Source organism: Hyla sarda, chromosome 1, assembly GCF_029499605.1.
Source record: "Hyla sarda isolate aHylSar1 chromosome 1, aHylSar1.hap1, whole genome shotgun sequence".
NCBI classification, from domain to species: domain Eukaryota; kingdom Metazoa; phylum Chordata; class Amphibia; order Anura; family Hylidae; genus Hyla; species Hyla sarda.
The window spans coordinates 579671642-579693261 of NC_079189.1; the positions used below are offsets into that span (position 1 = coordinate 579671642).

The 21620-nt window shown below is 39.3% G+C and overlaps 1 protein-coding gene across 1 annotated transcript in view; it reads right to left on the reverse strand.

Annotated features, from left to right (window-relative positions):
* Positions 1–19724, reverse strand: part of TCF4 (transcription factor 4) — a gene marked incomplete in the record, with an annotated part of 501923 nt that extends 482199 nt beyond the window's left edge. Inside the window, 2 exon segments of the mRNA XM_056544897.1 lie at positions 17991–18063; positions 19528–19724. Of these exon segments, the coding sequence (XP_056400872.1) occupies positions 17991–18063; positions 19528–19599 (145 nt within the window).
* Between the last annotated feature and the right edge of the window lie 1896 nt (positions 19725–21620).

A 21620-nucleotide genomic window follows, 5' to 3' on the forward strand; every position in this document is an offset into this window, starting at 1 on the left:
AATGTTATCTTACATATAGATGTAGCATGTATCTCAAGAATCTTCTCATCTAACACATGATGCCAACAGCACCTACAGCAGATTATGGCTCTTTTCAGGACAGGATTGGACCCCATTCCAGGAAATCCGAATCCATGTACCTCAGTATTTTATTATTTGTGTAATGTTACAATGATGCGGCCACAGATTTGTGACAAAATGTAGCAGCACCCTTCATTTGTATGACAAATGCGACACATTACGTGACATCACCACACTTTATCGTGTCATCTGCCGAGGGTGATAAAACATAATGCAGAAACATGAAAAATGTATAATAATTGAATCAGTTTTTTGTGATTGTATTGCTGTTGTCTTATATTACACGCTGATTATAGCCCCGAGTGCTAGTTCTCCTGTTGTCAGTCACTTGCTCTATTGCGGCTGTATGTATGGATACAAAAGGAGACGCCATAAAAAAAACCCAGAAGGTGTTTGTTAGCATTCCAATTTCTGCAGCTGACATAACATATAACTTAAGGGAGGATAGACATTCTTTGTTGCAGCAAACAAAATGCAACACATCACAGCCAGAGCCCCTTAAGAAAACATTTAAATCACTGACAAGGTTTAAAAAAATATATGCAAACATAAAAAGTACAAGATTTATTCTAATACCGGAATGAATCTGACATCAACTGTGCTGTTGTCTAGTAAAAAGAGAATATATATATATATATATATATATATATATATATATATATATATATACTGTATATAAAATAGATACTGTAGATATGTGATAGATAAATAGATAGATAGATATATAGATAGATATGAGAAAGATAGATATGAGATAGATAGATAGATAGATATGAGATAAATAGATATATAGATAGATAGATAGATAGATAGATAGATAGATATGAGATAGATATGAGATAGGCAGATATGAGATAGATATGAGATAGATAGATATGAGATAGATAGATATGAGATAGATAGATATGAGATAGATAGATATGAGATAGATAGATATGAGATAGATAGATAGAAAGAAAGAAAGATAGATACATAGATAGATATATAGATAGATATAGATATGAGATAGATAGATAGATAGATAGATAGATATGAGATAGATATGAGATAGATAGATAGATATGAGATAGATAGATAGAAAGAAAGATAGATACATAGATAGATATAGATATGAGATAGATAGATAGTTAGATAGATAGATAGATATGAGATACATAGATATGAGATAGATATGAGATAGATAGATAGATAGATAGATATGAGATAGATAGATATGAGATAGATATGAGATAGATAGATAGAAAGAAAGATAGATATATAGATAGATATGAGATAGATAGATAGATAGATAGATATGAGATAGATAGACAGATATGAAATAAATAGGTTTAAGATAAATATATGATAGATAGATAAATAGATATGAGATAGATATGAGATAGATAGATAGCTAGGAGATATATATATGAGATAGATAGATATGAGATAGATAGATAGATGATAGATAGATAGATATGAAATAAGTATAAGATAAATATATGATAGATAGATAGATAGATAGACAGATAAATGGATGTGAAATAAATAGACAAAAGATAAATAGACAATAGATAGATAGATATGCGATAGATAGATATGAGATAGATATATAGATAGATAGATAGATATGAGATAGATAGATATGAGATAGATATATAGATAGATAGATAGATAGATAGATAGATAGATAGATTAGATAGATGATTCAGAGACAGCAATCACACTGGTGCCCTGGTTCCTGAGGAAGCCCCAATACACTACTGCACCATAGGGAGACACTATTATAAATGGGACATTGTTGCAGATTTAGCATTGGGGCCCATAAGCTTCATGTCACGCCTCTGGATACATAGTACACTAGCCGCTATGTCACTACATAAACCTCTATTACTTACTGATCATGACTCCCTATGAGTGTTCTGTATTAGAGTCTACACATATCAGCTCAGGGGAGGCACACCTGGGTATAAGGATCATCACATTCTAGGAATATGCTTTCATTCACATTGGGACTTGTATGGTACAAGGAATAATATTTTCCCACATATCTGAAAGGAATGTGAAGAAGGGAATTGCACGACCATGACTGCTCCTGTATGTTCCAGGTGTGTGCAGGGGCCACTTATTCTATACATTTCCTATCTAACTGATCAAATCCGGGCCACACAAATAGTGGAAAAAAAATATCATGCACAGTCACCATCACTAGTCATACAACATAATTTGTTTTATTTTAGCACAGCTGAATGTGTGCATTACATTACTGTAACTTGGTCATGTGATCACCAGTCTGACCGACATAAAATCCTAGTGCTTAATGTGACGGGATTTCAGACCTAGGTTATAACTTCCTGTGAACTATAGGGTCACATCATCATCTACAACATCCCCTTCTACAAGCTTCCAGACCCCTCCCCTTCCAGATCTATATACTGCTGCCATCTCTATAGGATCAGAAAAGGAAAAGGGATATATAGTAGTTTTACACCTCCCCTGAGGCTGTGTTCACACAAGGTGTTTCTTGCTGCTCTTTTTTTGTTTTTACTGTGATTTTTCACACCTGAAGGCAAAAATGGAGATATGGCAATTGTGCAAGATACGGTAAAAATGTATAATTTAACCACAATTTTGGAAAATCTCTGTGAAAACAGCTAAACTGCAGAAAATTTTTTGTGACAAACGCAGTAAAAATGAAATATGTGAACACTACCTTAAGACATCAAATCTTTATAAAACACCTCAACTGGGATTATTGTTGAAATCACTTTAGCTTTATGACAATATTTACGGTATCTAAAAAAAAAAACACACTTTGAGTAAACAGACGTATCAAAACTGCATGTATTGTGAACTGACACCAACCCACTTATGAGTTAATGAGTTTACCTGGGTGATCTTCAGCACTAGCAGCCTGAAGAGATGACCAGCTGGGATGATCAAACACCTGATCCTCAGCAAGAGAATTCATGGAAAACGTAGGCCATATTACAAATTGATTTCAGGTCTTTTTATGCCGAAAAAGGGCATGGTTTACAGCAGTGTTTCCTAACATGGGCGCCTCTAGCTGTTGCAAACCTTCCACTTTCATTGAGCCCCATTTGCATTATAACAACAAGGCTTATTTGTCGCCAATGGAGTAGGGGAAATGTAATATTTAACTGTTGACCATTCAAATCAATGGCCACTTGTGCAATTCAAGTCCATCATAATGGAAGCCACCCTTACCAAATATGAGTCCATCCTCCATGTCATTCCTACACCTCAATACGACAACCACTTAAGGGACCCCCGTGATCTCCCTGCTGCACCCGGTGTTTGTTTAGAGCGTGGGGCGCAGCGCCGGAAGCTCGTGATGTCACGCTCATGCCCCGACCCGCTTGTGACATTACTGCCACGCCCCTTAATGCAAGTCTATGGGAGGGGGCGTGACGGCTGTCACGCCCCCTCCCATAGACTTGCACTAAGGGGCGTGGCCATGACATCACAAGCGGGGTGTGACTGTGACATCACAAGCCTCCGCCCCATATTGCCAGTCATCTGGCACAGAGCGAAGTTCGCTCCGTGCACCGGATGTCTGGGGTGCCGCAGCCAAGATCACAGGGGTCCGAAGCGGCGGGACAACCGCGATCGGACGTCTTATCCCCTATCCTTTGTATAAGGGATAAGATGTCTAGAGGCGGAGTACCCCTTTAAAAGGGGTTGTCCGGGGAGCAGAAAAGATCACCTGTTCTGTTCGCGGTGCTCACGTCTGCCCTCTGCATGTGGCAGAATCATACCTTCCAAAATGAGAGGGGGTGGGCACGAGTATCAATCATGGCTTGCAGCTATTGGACATAAAACAAAGCCGGATGATCGGAAAAAAGTTCAGATGATCGCAACTGACACCCACCCCGGGTGTGAAAGTAAGCGCCAGAGAGTGGAACAAGTAACTCTTCTTCTTTACCGCCCCGGACTAAGAAGAAAACAAGCATTGTACTGGTAGCAGATGACAATGTTTATTAGAAAAGTCCATTTGGAGACTGGGTCAGATTCTTCGACAAAATTCACTTAAAGGGGTACTTCAGTGGAAAACTTTAATCAACTGGTGCAAGAAAGTTAAACAGATTTGTAAATTACTTCTATTAAAAAATCTTAATCTTTCCAGTACTTATTAGCTGCTGAATACTACAGAGGAATTTTTTTCTTTTTGGAGCACAGAGCTCTCTGCTGACATCACGAGCACAGTGCTCTCTGCTGACATCTCTGTCCATTTTAGGAACTGTCCAGAGCAGCATATGTTTGCTATGGGGAGTTTCTCCTACTCTGGACAGTTCTTAAAATGGACAGAGATGTCAGCTGAGAGCACTGTGCTCATGATGTCAGCAGAGAGCTCTGTGTTCCAAAAAGAAAATTATTTCTTCTGTAGTATTCAGCAGCTTTCCTTTTTGGAATATAGAGCTCTCTGCTGACATCATGACCACAGTGCTCTCTGCTGACACCTCTGTCCATTTTAAGAACTGTCCAGATTAGGAGAAAATTTCCATAGAAAACATTTGCTGCTCTGGACAGTTCCTAAAATGGACAGAGAAGTCAGCAGAGAGCACTGTGCTCGTGATGTCAGCAGAGAGCTCTGTGTTCCAAAAAGAAAAGAATTTCCTCTGTAGTATTCAGCAGCTAATAAGTACTGGGAGGATTAAGATTTTTTAATAGAAGTAATTTACAAATCTGTTTAACTTTCTGGCACCAGTTGATTTAAAAAAAATAAAAGTAAAAAATAAGTTTTTCACCGGAGTACCCCTTTAAAAAAAAGATTCCAAAATTTGCACAGCAGAATAGATTTACCAGTCCTGCTGTACTCAACACAGTTCTACAATAGACCAGAACAGTTAAAAAACATAAAATAAATAATTAAAAATAGTTTAAAAAAAAATAAGATAATAAAAAGAAATTCCTTCTATTACCCAATGTTCTGGTCTGATTTACTAAATCGTGTCCCCCAGGTACTGGGAAGAGCCAGAACTGTATCGCTGTAAAGTGTCTGCCGTAATACATTCATATTGCAGATTTCTAAAAATGCATTTACAATGTAATCATGCGAGAAACTCTATTTAAACAGCAAGTGCAAAGCAAACTTTATGACTGATAAACTGCATTACACAGGCATAATTTGATTAGCCATTTAGCACAGCATTTTCCCAATCTACCCCGGAAAAACTAGACAGCAAATGTTTTAAAATAAAGATGGAAAGGAATAGACACTTTAACTGCAAAAATCACATTCTGATAGATATATATATTTTCAATGAATTTACCGCAAATTTTAAAAAGAGTCTCATATTCCGGAGGGATTAAGAGGTAACCAATAAAATTATACTGTACGTAAAACAACTATTTTGGAGCTAGCGAAGCTGTCTTTAAAGGATATGCTCACACAGCGCAATTTCCGAGCGGAATCTGGTGGTGGAAAAATTCTGTTGCAGCAGAGTCCCACACGGTGGATTTTTCGCAACAGAAACATTTACCACGGAAATTCCGATTCCAGACCCCACAGAAAGAATTGACTTGTCTGCAGAATCCACTCGGAAATGCATTGCCGTCTATGGAGCATATTCTGCCGGCACCAGATGTCTGCAAAATGTTTGCTTGGAAATGTTTCAGGGGGCATTCCACTGTGTGAACATAGCCCTGTTAGGCTAGTTCAGACTACGGAATTTCCGCCTGCAATTCCTCTCTGAAATTGCAGGCAAAAATTCCGCTTGCTAAAATGTATAGTGTAGTGAATGGGTTTCCGTTTCACAAATTCACACTTCGGAATTTGTGAAGCGGAATTTGTGAACGGAAAATCCGCTTGGAAATTTCCGCCTGAAGAAAGGGGTTGCTCTTTCTTCAGGCGGAAATCCGCGCGGAACACATTGCAGTCTATTGGAGACTGCCGTGTCCGCACGGTCCTAGCGCCGACTGATTCAGTCAGCGCCGGCCGCACTTGGAATCTCCGGGCGGAAATTTTCTGCCCAGAGATTCCGTAGTCTGAATCTAGCCTTACATCAGTGTATGTAACCGAATAGTGGGCACAAAGAGAGCCCAGAAGTTGCAAGGAAACCACATCTGAGGCTATGTTCACACGGCGGAATTTCCAAACGAAATCCTGCAGGAATATTCAGCTCGGAAATTCTGCTGCAGCAGAGTCCTATTGATTTTAATGGGACTCTGCTGCACTGTGCACATGGCAGAATTTACACGGGAATTCAGTGGAAATCCCAATTTTCCACAGAAAACACAGGCGGACATTCTACAAAAATTTTTGTGAACATGGCCTAACACATCCTTTTAGGGTGCGTACCCAAAAGGTGTATACGCAGCGTATTTCACGCTGCACAAAATTTACGGCAGCAGCGGGAAATACGCTGCGTATTCCTTGCTCACTATACACACAGAGCTTTCCTGCGGCAGCCCTATGTGTGAAGTGAGTTTTGGAGGCGGAGCCACACGTCACAGATACGCCAGCACACGGCCCCGCCTCTAAAACTCACTACATGCATAGGGCTGCCCTGTGTGTATAGTGAGCAAGGAATACGCAGCGTATTTCCTGCTGTTGCCGTAAATTTTGCGCAGCGTGAAATACGCTGCGTATGCGCCGTGTGGGAACGCAACCTTAATACTACAAGAGCGATAAATACCCCCCAAAAATTAAAAATAGCAGCATTTATTGCAAATACATTATTAAAATAGTTTGGGCAAATATGTATCTTCAAGTCATAATCATGTTTTGTTTGAGTTGACTAGAAAAAGGTTGAACAGGATTTAACACATGGATCTATCCCCCCCCCCCCCCCAAAAAAAGAGAAAAAAGAAAAAAAACAGTGCCATACTTGTCCCAAGGCTGTATCTGGCATTGCAGCTTAGTAACACTCAAGTGAACGGGGTTGAGTTGCGACATCAAACATAACCCATGGTCAAGCATAACGCCTAGACAATCCTATGAGCAAGTACATGTATCAAAACTAGAAATAGGTAATAAGTAAATAGAAATAATAAAGAATAAGAATACTAAACAATAAAGAATAATTAATAAATAAACAAACAATAAAAAAGTTAGTGCATTGTATTGGAAGTTTACTAACAGATTTTAGACTGTGGCATCAAAGAAGCTAAAAATTGTTGCCACATTGGTGCCCCATAACCTGAGATCATGGGGTGCTGATGGCTTACCATAGCAATTAGGTGCCTGACAAAGGCTTCCAGCTCTGCCATAGGTATAAACCTAAAAGGCCATGGTGTGTCCATATAGATTGCCCATCAGCGTAAAGCATTATGTCTGTGATCAAATGATTGCAGTTTCTGTTTCAATAATTTTATTCAAGTTTTTCTTTGAAAAAACAAAACAAAAACAAATAAAGAACACATCAGCCAAAAGCTGGAATCACACCTCGTTTTTTACATACGGGTGCCGGATCCGTCTGGGGGAGGGGAAAACCGTCCGCTCCCATACCCTAGCCGGATCAGCCCGTGACTCCATTTACTTTAATGAGCCGACCGGAGTAAAACGGTGACTCCGGTCGGCTCAGTTTTGACCCATATGCGGTTTCCTGACCGGACCTGAAACCGTAGTATACTACGGTTTTAGGTCCGGTCCAAAACTGGATACGGTTCAAAACTGAGCCGTCCGGAGTCACCGTTTTACTCCGGTCGGCTCATTAAAGTAAATGGAGTCACGGGCTGATCTGGCTGGGGTACGGGAGCAGACGGTTTTCCCCTCCCCCTGCCGGATTCGGCACCCGTATGCAAAAAACAAGGTGTGAATGCAGCCAAAGATCACTTAGTGGTAGGGCCTATGGCCCAAAGACATATACAACATACAATAACAACATTAAAGGGAACAAGTGAAAAGAAAGTGGTACAGAGTAGTAAATAGTAAATAGTTAAAGGGGCAAATTACTTCTATTAAAAAATCTTAATCCTTCCAGTATTTATTAGCGGCTGTATACTAAAGAGGAAATTCTTTTCTTTTTGGATTCCTTTTCTGTCACGAACACAGTACACAGTGCTCTCTGCTGACACCTCCGTCCATGTCAGGAACTGTCCAGAGCAGGAGAAAATCCCCATAGCAAACATATTCTGCTCTGGACAGTTCCTGACATGGACAGAGGTGTCAGCAGAGAGCACTGTGGTCAGGCAGAAAAGAAATCCCAAAAAATAAAGAATTTCCTCTGTAGTATACAGCTGCTAATAAGTACTGGAAGGATTAAGAATTTTTATAGAAGTAATTAAATTTTTTTTATTAACAGTAATGTTTAACTTTCTGGCACCAGTTGATTTAAGAAAAAAAAAAAAAAAGTTTAACATTACTTAAATAAGCAAAATCCCCAACTTAATATCTTAATATTTTACTATCTAACAAGACATTTTTTTTTCTAAGAGCTGAAGAACGTGCTGTTGAATCACCCAAAAAGCAAGAAAAAGTGTAAAACGTGTTAAACTAAAAAAAATGTGCGCAAAGGATGCGGTCTATTGCAAGCCCTTCTCCTACAGGAGAGAGGCTCCCCAACAAACCTCACCCTTCACCAAAAGGCACCTGCAAGGTTCCAGGTTCGATGTCCCTTTTTGCCGAAGCTACTAAAGGATCACAAATGCTCCCGGCAACCCCCTTGGCCAAGGTATCTGCCTACAGAGCAGTAAAACGGTCAGTACCCTGCCCATGCAGGAGTACCCAGAGTTTTTGCAGGGAGGTGCAGAACCTAATGGCCACACACACCTCCCCTAGACCTCTAGGAGGGACACCCAGAAGGGACAAAAAGTGACACAGTGACAAAAATAAATAAATAAGTGAATGTGTGCAGGTTTACTGCCCGAACATCCGTCCGGATCTATAAAAATGTCTCCGATCCTAGACAGAAGGCCGAGAATCAAGAGGTGAGTGCTACAAGGTGTAGCGATATGGTGCCAGTGCTTCCACTCAGTGAGCCAAATCCTCTCTGTGAGTTTCGGCACTTCGGGGTCACCACTCTCCAAGGCACAAAAGCACATCGGCTCTAGAACCTTTCAGCCTCATGGCAAGACCCGAAGGGAGCAGGTCACATCAGGGCAGCCGTTGAGCTGATTCCATCGAAAACAAGCCCGGAACGCCTCAGTACACCTGCCCCCTCCATGCAGCACTTATCCCGACCAGTCATACATTGATGGTGTCTGATCCACCGATAAAACCATTTCTCATTGAAGAGGCCCAGTGGGTATATGGAGACTTATTTTCAGGCAGTGCTCCATGGGAAAAATATATGCAAATTAGCTTTCCTTCAGAAGGAAGTAAACTGATAATAATAATTAGTTACATAACAATATTTTGTTTATTATTTCATATTGTGCCAATATATCATTCCTTAAAGGGGTACTCCAGCGCTTAGACATCTTATCCCATATCCAAAGGATAGGGGATAAGATGCCTGATCGTGGGGGTCCCGCTGCTGGGGACCCCCATTATCTTGCATGCAGCACCCCATTAAAATCAGTCCCTGGAGCATGTTCGCTCCTGGTATGATTACTGGCGATCACGGGGGTCGCAGCATTGTGACATCACGGCTCCACCCCCGTGTGACATCACGCTCCGCCCCCTCAATGCAAGCCTATGGGAGGGGGCCTGACAGCTTTCACGCCCCCTCCCATAGGCTTGCATTTAGGGGACGGAGTGTGACGTCACACGGGGGCGGAGCCGTGATGTCACAATGCTCCGTGACAGCTGTCACGCCCCTTCCCATAGACTTGCATTGAGGGGGCAGAGCGTGACGTCACACGGGGGTGGAGCCGTGACGTCACAATTCTCCAGCTTCCGTGATCGCCAGTGATCAGACCCGGAGCGAATGTGCTCCGGGGACTTATTTTAACGGGGTGCTGCGTGCAAGATCCCGGGGGTCCCCAGCCGTGGGACCCCCGCGATCAGGCATCTTATCCCCTATCCTTTGGATAGGGGATGAGATGTCTTAGTGCCGGAGTAACCCTTTAAACCAATCCATATTGGGGCTCACACAATCTCAATTCCTATTTCATCTATTAGTATGTTTTTAGAGTGTGGAAAGAAACCGAAGTGCTCGGGGAAACCCACACATGTACAGGGAGAACAAACAAACTCCTAGCAGATGTTGTCCTTCATGGAATTTTGACCCAGGACTCCAACACTGCCAGTCAACAATGCTAACCACTTGGGTCACCAGTAAACTCTTCCAAAGTTATAAAAATGTTTCTGTCCATAACTATTGTATCCCCCCGAGATTATCAATATAGGGGGCATATAACGTCTGCTAATCTCCTCCCACTTTATAAACATAATATACAAGTTATGTGACGTTCTGTGGCCAGTAAGAAGATGTCTATAGACCTATTTAATCTTTCGAACGAAATATCCTTCTCTCGAAAGTCTTTTTTCTAAAAGACACTTATAGCTTAGGAGGTTGTGATTCTCCTTGGGGAGACTTATTTTCAGGCAGTGCACCATGGGAAAAAAACTAACTCATTTGCATAGAAGGAACGTTCGTTGCTTTAGGCTGGTTATATGATTTTCTTCTTTTTTTAACGGTAGTCTATGGCGTCATCACCTGTTATGACAATATGGATCTTTGCCTTCGTACCAGACACATTGGAGACACTCCGAACTGATGTTTTCCATTTTTTTCCCCTTCCTCTATACGGCTCCGTTTTTTCCAGCTGTACTTGTTGTGTTGCATGTATCTGAGCTGTCATCAAAAGAAGATGAAAAGGAGCCATGGATGGCGGTGATTCATTCCTTCCCTATTGAGCTTTTATCACATCTGCTTGTCGAGAGTCATCTAAACATCCTTCGGCCAAGGTGGGGTGAGGAGTTACGCAAGATCACTTTTGATCAGTGTACGACAGGGGTTATCCCAATGACACTGGTAAATTGGAAATACAAAACAACCCCCAAAACCCCCCCCCCCCCCACTTATTCTTTTACGTGGTCCTAGTTTTGGGTCAGTTTTTGGATTTGTTCCACACACTCAATAATGACTATAAAAGTTGACCCTTTTTTTAGACATGACAAAAAGAGCCCTAAGATAAAGTAATTTCTCGAGAGACTTTGTTGAATAATTCCTTGTCATTTCTGTGCACTGGGCCTCCGATGCCGCTTGTGTTATGTGGTTGGCACAAGAGTAAAGAACTTTTGAAGACTTCTGTTAAACTATCAAAGTTTAGACAAACCTCTACATCAAAAAACAAAACAAAACAGGAACTATACATGTAATACAAAGTACAGACGTAGCAGGGCCCAGCTGGTTCGCTGTAGCAGGTATTAGTTGATCAGGAGTAGGGACAATTGTCATGATATTGTCTTACTTAGGACTGCTGGTCCGATGTCCGAAAACTTTTTTTTTTTTTTTTGTTAAATCAACTGGTGCCAGAAAGTTAAACAGATTTGTAAATTACTTCTATTTAAAAATCTTAATCCTTCCAGTACTTATTAGCTGCTGAATACTACAGAGGAAATTCTTTTCTTTTTGGAACACAGTGCTCTCTGCTGACATCACAAGCACAGTGCTCTCTGCTGACTTCTCTGTCCATTTTAGGAACTGTCCAGAGCAGCAAATGTTTTCTATGGGGATTTTCTCCTACTCTGGACAGTTCTTAAAATGGACAGAGATGTCAGCAGAGAGCACTGTGCTCGTGATGTCAACAGAGAGCTCTGTGTTCCAAAAAGAAAAGCTGCTGAATACTACAGAGGAAATTCTTTTTGACCGCAGTGCTCTCTGCTGACATCTCTGTCCATTTTAAGAACTGTTCAGAGTAGGAGAAAATTCCCATAGAAAACATTTGCTGCTCTGGACAGTGCCTAAAATGGACAGAGATGTCAGCAGAGAGCACTGTGCTCGTGATTAAGCAGAGAGCACTGTGTTCCAAAAAGAAAAGAATTTCCTCTGTAGTATTCAGCAGCTAATAAGTACTGGAGGGATTAAGATTTTTTAATAGAAGTAATTTACAAATCTGTTTAACTTTCTGGCACCAGTTGATTTAAAAAAAAAATTAAAAAAAATAAAAAGTTTTCCATCGGAGTACCCCTTTAAAAGTTTGCTTTGCCAGAGCTTTAATGAATTTTATGTTTCTGTATTAATATTCCATATGTAATAGGGATCCATATTTTCTTTAAAAAAAAAAAAGATAATAGAGGCGGCAAAGCTTTATTTCAGATCCCTAGATTAAACTCCATTGTCTTATATTAAGTAAATATGGCTGCACAGGCAGAGGAGCATCACGAGCCTCCACCTTGTACATTAGTCAGATATCACTATACTGAATAGTTGGAGCCAAACAGTAAACAAAAAAAACTCCTCTCTACTACATCCATAGTGATGAAGCAGAGCTGAACCGAGGTTTTGGAATAGCCTTTACCTACAGTCCAATGTAAGGCTGCATTCACATCTCGTTTTTGCAATACGCGTCCCGTATCCCGTTTCTGTACAAAAAACGTATGTCTCCAAACCGAACCGAAACGTATGTAACTGTATATGCCTCATCACCTTTTTAAACTGTATACGGTTTGAAAACAGATGTCCGTTTGCATACGTTTTAATACGTTTTCCTTGAGAAAAAAAACGGATATGGTTTTATGTTTGTCAACATTTTAAATAAAGTTCTTCTTTTTTATTTAATTTCCCCCCCAAAAAAAATTAAAAACAGTATTGCGCAAACCGGATGTCACCGTACGCACATACGGTTCCATACAGTTACCACAGAACTCCATTTTAAAATAACCGTATACAGGTTGGATACGGTTTTTGACCGGGACACAAAACCGTAGTAGACTACGGTTTGGTGTACAGTTAAAAACCGTATACAACCGTAAATGATGCAAAACGTACACAACCTACGGTTGGCACACGGTTTACAATGAAATGTCTATGTATACGGTTTGCATTACGGTTCGATGCGTTTTTTTCAATGAAACCGGATACGGCAACCGTATTGCAAAAACGAGGTGTGAATGTAGCCTAATACAGCAGCTTCATCTGCAGCCAGATGTATAGGACAAACTCCACTCTGCTAAATCAGCAACACAAGCAATAAAATGGAAACAGCGCACCAAATTAGATTTACGTAGAAATTATATAGATTTCACCTTAAAACCTTCGCTTAACATGTCACCTACTTAAATTTCCTATTTAAGCCCAAGTTATGCATTTTCCATAGCACCTGCCAAGCGCAGGGAGGAGAATATTCTATATCCCTTATTCTTTTTCCATAGCACCTGCAAAACACGCTGCACTATGGGAGGCGTAAATTCTGGTCATCCACAAAACATGATGTGCAGAAGTTATTTCATGTACCGTATGGACGCCATAGTAACAATGGTGGAGCAAATATATCGCTGTATCTTCATATTGGGCTAATATTTTACATGTATATGTAAGATAGAAGACCAGTGTTTCCCAACCAGGGTGCCTCCAGCTGTTGCAAAACTACAACTCCCAGCATGCCCGGACAGCCAACGGCTGTGAGTTGTGGTTTTGCAACAGCTGGAGGCCCCCTGGTTGGCAAATCCTGTAGTAGACAGATAGATAAAAGATAGATAGATATGAGATAGATAGATATGAGATAGATAGATAGATAGATAGATAGATAGATATGAGATAGATAGATATAGATAGATATGAGATAGATAGATAGATAGATAGATATGAGATAGATATGAGATAGATAGATAGATATGAGATAGATAGATAGATATGAGATAGATAGATAGATAGATATGAGATAGATATGAGATAGATAGATAGATAGATATGAGATAGATAGATAGATAGATAGATAGATAGATATGAGATAGATATGAGATAGATAGATAGATAGATATGAGATCGATAGATAGATAGACATGAGACAGATATGAGATCGATAGATAGATAGATAGATAGATAGATAGATAGATATGAGATAGATAGATAGATATGAGATAGATAGATAGATATGAGATAGATAGATAGAAATAAGATAGATATGAGATAGATAGATAGATATGAGATAGATAGATATGTTATAGATAGATAGATAGATATGAGATCGATAGATAGATAGACATGAGACAGATATGAGATCGATAGATAGATAGATATGAGATAGATAGATAGATATGAGATAGATAGATAGAAATAAGATAGATATGAGATAGATAGATATGAGATAGATATGAGATGGATAGATAGATATGAGATAGATGGATAGATAGATAGATAAATGTGAAATAGATATGAGATAGATAGATAGATATGAGATAGATAGATATGAAATAGATAGATAGATATGACATAGATAGATGGATAGATAGATAGGAGATAGATAGATATGAGATAGATAGATGGATAGATAGATAGATACATATACAGACAGACTGACAAAGATATATAAAACACACCATATATATATATATATATATATATATATATATATATATATATATATATATACAGTTATTATTGTTATGTGGTATGTGAAGGCACCTATAACTTATTTAAAAGTGTCCTAAAAGCAAAATCACAAGATTTTGTCAACTAGTAAAAAAGTATTGCCATTGCAATGGACACATAAAACATTACAAAAATATACAAACATATATATATATATATATATATATATATATATATATATATATATATATATATGTAATCACCACCTCTAGGCCCAATGGCTATACAGTATATAGAAGCTTTTGATGAATCCGCAGCACAAATTTCTCAAAAAAAGTGTCAGTTTATTCCATAGTCAGGTAAGTGTCCAAAAGCAACGTTTCTGCCAGCTCACCTGGGCTTTCTCATCATTTGTTATTTATTTGTTTATTTATTTATTTATGTATTTGTTTATTTGGTGTGTCCTGTTTGTATATTTAATTTTCACTCTGAACATAAACCAGAAAAACTCACACACAGAAAAAGAAAATGAAGGATTCTGAGACGGAATAAAAAAGCCGACGACAGTAGTTCCAGAGGGTGTAGAAACTGACTTTAAGAGTTTATATCAACAACATATGTGTTTTGCAGGCGGGAGGGGAAGATTTTTTTTTTTTTTAGGTGAAATAATTCCTCGGTAAGGCTGGATTGTGCTGAACACCTGCAAACATCAAACACAAACTGCTGCTTCTTTACTGGGCTGAAAAAAAGAAAAAAGTCTTTCATGTGAAAAAATGTTCCATGGGAATGTGAGGGCTGGGGCTCAAGTTACATCCAAGCTCTCCTGCAGACTATACCCCTTATGTAGATAGCCAGGATAGGAGAGGGTGGGTGGAAAGCCCATTTCAGGTCCTGCTTGCACCGGAAGAGCGAGAACATTTTGCAAAATTGTCAAGAAAAACCCAACGTCTGCAACGGTGAACAGACTACAAGCCAGGAAGCGTAAATGTGAAATATGACTGCGCACTGCGAAATCTGCAACCGACGAGCTTTTGTTGCAATATTTTTTTTTCCACCCTGTTTTTTTTTTCCGAACGCAAAATTATTCCTAGAACACACAGAAAAAAAAAATAAATAAATACCCAAAAGACTTAGCAGCTTGAAGGCATTACATAAAACTGACATCTGCTCTTGTCCAATCTTTCACACTTCTGCAGCTGAATAAGTCGTACAATAGTCTACGCTGCACCTGTCCAATAATAAGGCAGGGGGTGAGGATGGATACTTTCAGCTACCCGCTAACACACAGGTAATGGCGACCTACAACGTCCATGATATCCACGTCATACGGTATAGGGGGGGGGGGGGGGTCTTCAATACTCTCATATAATACCAGATAAGAATTGACATCCAGGTGGTGTGTAAGGTGCAGGGTTATTATGGACAGAATCTGAAATTCTTATATTCTCATCCGGTATCGGTTCCTTCATCCAAAGCGGATCATTGCTATTATCTACATTCGACGATAGGCCAGGAAGAAGCCAAAAGCCTGCCGCCAAAAAAGTCTTTACTGTAGAGCAAGCTATTATCTATCTATCTTATTTCTATCTATCCCTCTCATATCTATCCATCTCATATATATATCTATCTATCTATCCATCCCATATCTATCTATCTATCTATCTATCTATCTCATATCTATCCATCTCATATCTATCTATCCATCTCATATATATATCTATCTATCTATCTATCCATCCCATATCTATCTATCTATCTATCTCATATCTATCCATCCCATATCTATCTATCTATCTATCTATCTATCTCATATCTATCCATCTCATATATCTATCTATCTCATATCTACCTATCTATCTATCTATCCATCCCATATCTATCTATCTTTCTCATATCTATCCATCTCATATCTATATATCTCATATCTATCTATCTATCTATCCATCTCCTATCTATCTCATATGTATCCATCTCATATATATCTATCTCATATCTATCTATCCATCTCATATCTATCTCATATCTATCTATCTGTCTGTCTGTCTGTCTATCTATCTCATATCTATCTATCTATCTATCTATCTCATATCTATCTATCTCATATCTATCCATCTCATATCTATCTATCTATCTATCCATCCAACCATTTCATATCTATCTATCTATCTATCTATCTATCTATCTATCTATCTAACCAAAGAATAAGTATCTATCTATCTATCTATCTATCTATCTATCTATCTATCATCTATCTAACCAAAGAATAAGTATCATCTATCTATCTATCTATCTATCTATCTATCTATCTATCTCATATCTATCTATCTATCTATCTATCTATCTATCTAACCAAAGAATAAGTATCTATCTATCTATCTATCTATCTCATATCTATCTATCTATCGCATATCTATCTAATATCTATCTATCTAAAATCTATCTTTATCTATTTATCTCAACTATCAAAAAATGTGCAAACTTAGATGACAATTCCGACAAATTCCATCCACTATATTCATTGTTAAAAGTACTGAATGTAACGCAGAGGTGAAATTTAACAGACACCAACAATGAAACAAATGGTCAGTCCTGAAAAAATGATCAACTTTACTACAAATTACAGGTAAAAAAAATATTTAAAAAAAATTCTATGTATACAAAGTAATAATTCAACCACCCTGCGTGTTATGGGGGGGGGGGGGGGGGGGGTGACATTCTGTAACACGACATGCAACGTTCCTGCAAGGGTATTTGCTATTAAGTTTCCAAAGTGGAAATGGGCATGAAAGTTCATGTAGCGAGTAATATTTCCTCTGTTCATTTGCAGTAAAGAGTTGATGACATTCAATCCCATGATTTCGGATTATGAAGGGTCTATACGACTATCTACAGGCAATGTGCGAGTGCCAGTCACTTTAAAACATTGCAGCTGTTAGATTTCTAGGGGGTGGGGGTGAAGGGGGGAGTTGGATCTTTTGTGTATTCCATCCAAAATCCTTTGACAAAAAAAAAAAAAGGGGTTGGAATATGTATTTTTGGAAACAAAGAAATGTTATATGTTCATAGCCTGTGCCCAGAGCCTGGTGTGTCATATAGATTACAGCCAGCTATTTAGGTACCTCTGGCACTGGATGCCAATCTGTGCATGACAGCGCCAAAATGTCTGAAACAACCTCTGATCACTGATCTCTTCTTCTACTCATCGTCAATATCCACCAAATAAAAGTTTCCACTAAAATGCAAATAAAAAATATTAACAAAATGATTGAAAAAGCAAAAACAGCCAAAAAAAGTATCCAATAGACTGTTTAACATGACTAATGCGAATACACCCTATAAGATGTAGATATTTAAAAATGTATATATAAAACAATTTTTTTTTAATCCAGCCATATCAACCTGATCTTTTAGAGGAAATGTCACACCTTGGCATGATGACCAATCACAAAGCAGTTCCCATCAGACAAAAAAAAAAGCTATCAAACTGTCATACAGCATCGAAACGCACAGGAGAAAAAATAAAAAATAAACGAAACACGTTTTACATACTTGGCCCGGTAAAATGTCCACTTGCCAAAGACGTTGGTCCATTTTTCCCACTGCTGACAGGAGGGGAAAACATCTGAAACAGACAGAGCAAAAAGAAGTTGAACAGAACTTCACCTTTCCACAGACATCGATCCAAAAAATAAATAAATACAAATAGTATTTGAAAAGGAATTTTCAAAAATTTTCCCAAATTTCAAATTCTTTAACTGTTGCTTGACTACGACTACTGTATCCACTGAATAGATAATTTTTTTTTGTTAATTTGAATAAAAGGAAAAAAAAAATTTAATAAATTGTAGGCAGACGATAGATTAGAAAAATAGAAAGAATCAAAGAATCATCGAAATGTCAAACCTTTTTTAAAGCGTGACTATCTCATCAGTGACAGTGACACTATGTAAATATCCACTGGCACCTGCAGAAAACTAGCGTGTAATGCACGCAGCAGAGGAAACAAGTCACAATTCTGAAAAAGGGATTTTTTTTTTCTCTCTATTATTTAGATTCTAATTGGTTTCTCTTATTCGACGTGTCTGGTGGATACGCACCTTCCCTGAGTCACACATGCAAAAAAAAAAAAAAAATTCTAACAAATGAAAAGTGCAAGAGGAGAAGAGGGGCTGTAATGTGCCTGGGGCTACAGATCTTGTCCAAACTTCTGAAAGCCATCTCTTAGGGAGGAAATTCTTTCGCCTAGGCAAATAAAGCCTGGGGTCCAAGATGCTAATTCGAACCCACAATGGTCTAAGTCATGCAATAGTTTAACTGAACCACTCGTACGACGCCAAACCATACACATACATGTACCGTACACACATACATAGATATAGACACACTGCAGAGAATGCCACCCAGCTGCTCGCAGTGGTTCCAAACAAGTGGGACACTATTGGAATCCAAAAGACAATTTTTTCCTCCCCGCCCCCCCCCCCCCCAAGTAAACAAAAAGTACATGAAAACCTTCCAAGGAGACACCTGGGGATAAGCATTTCACTTGGTAATTACACGAGATCAACTCTGGTCCCCTACACAGACAGACAAGCGAGTTTTCGTCTATATAAGTGCCAAAAAGAAGACAGCAAGATAGAGAGCTGGATGGGAAAACGTCCAGAATGACACAACTTCTTGCAAACACCACAAGCCAATAAAATATAAATAAATAAATAAATAAATGAAATGGATAATAATAAAAAAAAATTGAATTAAATAAAAAAAAAAGCAAAAAAACAAAGCCATCACCTGCAAGCAATAATTAAGAATAAAAAAGAAAATAAAAAAAATGCCTGCAACCAAAGCAAAACAGAATGGCAACAATGTAACAAAAAATAAGCTTTGCATATTTACCATGGATTTCCAATGGCAACAACTCAGGTAACACAGAGTTTGTTATGTTTTATTATGGGTTGTTGATGTTGTTTTTGTTCCTGCCGCTCAGCTAGTTGTAGAATTTTTTTTTTTGTTATGTTTGTATTTTGGTTGTTGTTGTTGTTGTTTTGTGTTTACAGCTGATGTTTTAATTTCCACCGTGGGTTCTTACCGCACTGAAATCCAGTAAATCACTCAGTTCTTTGTCCGTCCCTAAGGCAGCCATTCGCTGTTGGTGATTCATTTTAGGAAAAGGATACAGGCACCTAGAAACATGGGCTTGCAGTCACTAGGGCCTGCTGCATCAGGAAAGGGTTAATTGTTGCCAAGTGGGGTAGGAAGAAAAAAAAAAAAAAAAAAAAAAAAACAACAAAAGCCTGGAAGCCTGAAAAATAGCACTATTCTGGGTACCCAATCCCAGACCCAAATAGTGCTGTTTTGGGCTGAATTCTGCTCAGCAGTGCCTGCACTCAGTCCCCTCCCCTCCTCCCCCCCAACTTGTGCAGGGTTTAGGTGGGCATGGCTACTTACTGCTTGCAAGGGGCGAGTTTGTGACTGCTCCTCCTCCTTCTTAGCTCCCTCCTGCCAATGATTGGTGCCAGGCTCCAGCACAAACAATAGGGGGGGAGCAAAGTGGGCCAAGTCCCCCCCCTCTTGCAAACTTCTTAGTCACTAGGAAATGTCCAGTTCAAGTTCAGGTTCACAACGACCCCCAAGATGCAGAAGAAGAAGCAACCGGTAGCAGCAGCAACAACAAGCAAGAGTTGAGCGTGTTGTCTCCTCTTCCCCTGGCTCTGTATGTGCTGTGTGCAGACATCAGCTAGCTGAGAGGCTGGGAGTGGAGGAGGAGGATGAGGGGGAGGTGGGAGTGGAGGAGGAAGAAGAGGAGGAGGAGAATGAGAGGGGGGGGGGGATGTTGGAGAGATGATCCCCCTCTTGACTACAGCAGCAGCAGCCTCCTGGCTCGTCTACAAGGATGCTAGTAGCTACAATAACCCCTTCACTTTGGCATGGCCATCCCTCAACCTGCTCCTGGACTTCGCTCTTGGACGATCATGGCCGCTGCTGCTGCTGCTGCTTCTTATGAAAATTTTTGCAACAAATATTTGTATTTTTTGCTTTTTTTTTAACTAAATTGTTTCCTTTGCTTTCCTGGAGTTGGGATCAGCTTTGACAGCTCTCGGAAATCAGCTCAGTCTGGAGTATAACTAGAATTTTTGGTTATTTAGGGAGGATTCTAAAGTGGTAAATTTGTCATAGAACTATATCCATTGATTAAGATAATGCATTAGGCTTAAACCGTATACGGCTCTGCGTCGTTTTTTATCGTACGCAGAATGCTTATTGTGCAGTGCAACATGTGGTTTGTTTTTTTATATTTTTTTTTTTGGGGGGGGGGGGGGGGGTTAACTACAACTCTCAGCTTTGTCGCACCTGGCTTGGTGTTCGCGAGCAGCTGCCTATTTAACTCTTTCGCGCGCCGCAGCCGGTTCTTTCCACTTCTTCCATTGACCCACTCTCTGCCACATGCTGTTCACTAAAGCTATGCATTAAAGCCTGCGAGAAGATGGGAAAGCATGTGTGCATGTCACATCTACACACCCACCCGGGCTAGCCCTCCCCCTCCCCCTCCCTTTTCTATATCTTGGAGGAAGTAAGCTTAGGAGAGGAAAGAAAAAAAAAAAAAAAGCCAGCAGCCTCTTTAAAAGACACCTGCAGCAAATAAATCCTTGCTCCGAGACTGCTCGATTAACCCTTCCTTAGCCGCAGTCTGATAATACATTTTTGCACCATTTTTGCCTGTTTTAATTTTTTTAACATTTTTGGTTTTTCATATATGGTACTTAAAAAAAATTAATAAAATTAAGCAATAATATTTTATTATAGGGAGCGACAGTTAAGATGGACTCACTGGTCTGATATGTGTCTATCAATCTATGTATAGAAGATCAAAAAATTGCACCCGGGCAATCTGGATATCTTGTATTGTCAAATATAAGTTGCTAAATGTATTGTAGCAATTCACTAAATGAAATCAATCATTGACATAATGACTTATTTGTTTATTTATTTGTTAGATACCATGAAATGTTACCATAAATGGGTTTGCCCAGGTAAGGACACAGTCACACTGCTGTATTTTCTTATGTCCCTTTTATCTTTTACCTAGAACGGTAGTCTCCAAACTGTGGACCTCCAGATGTTGCAAAACTACAACTCCCAGTATTCCCGAACGGCCGTTGGCTGACCTAGAACAACAGCAGA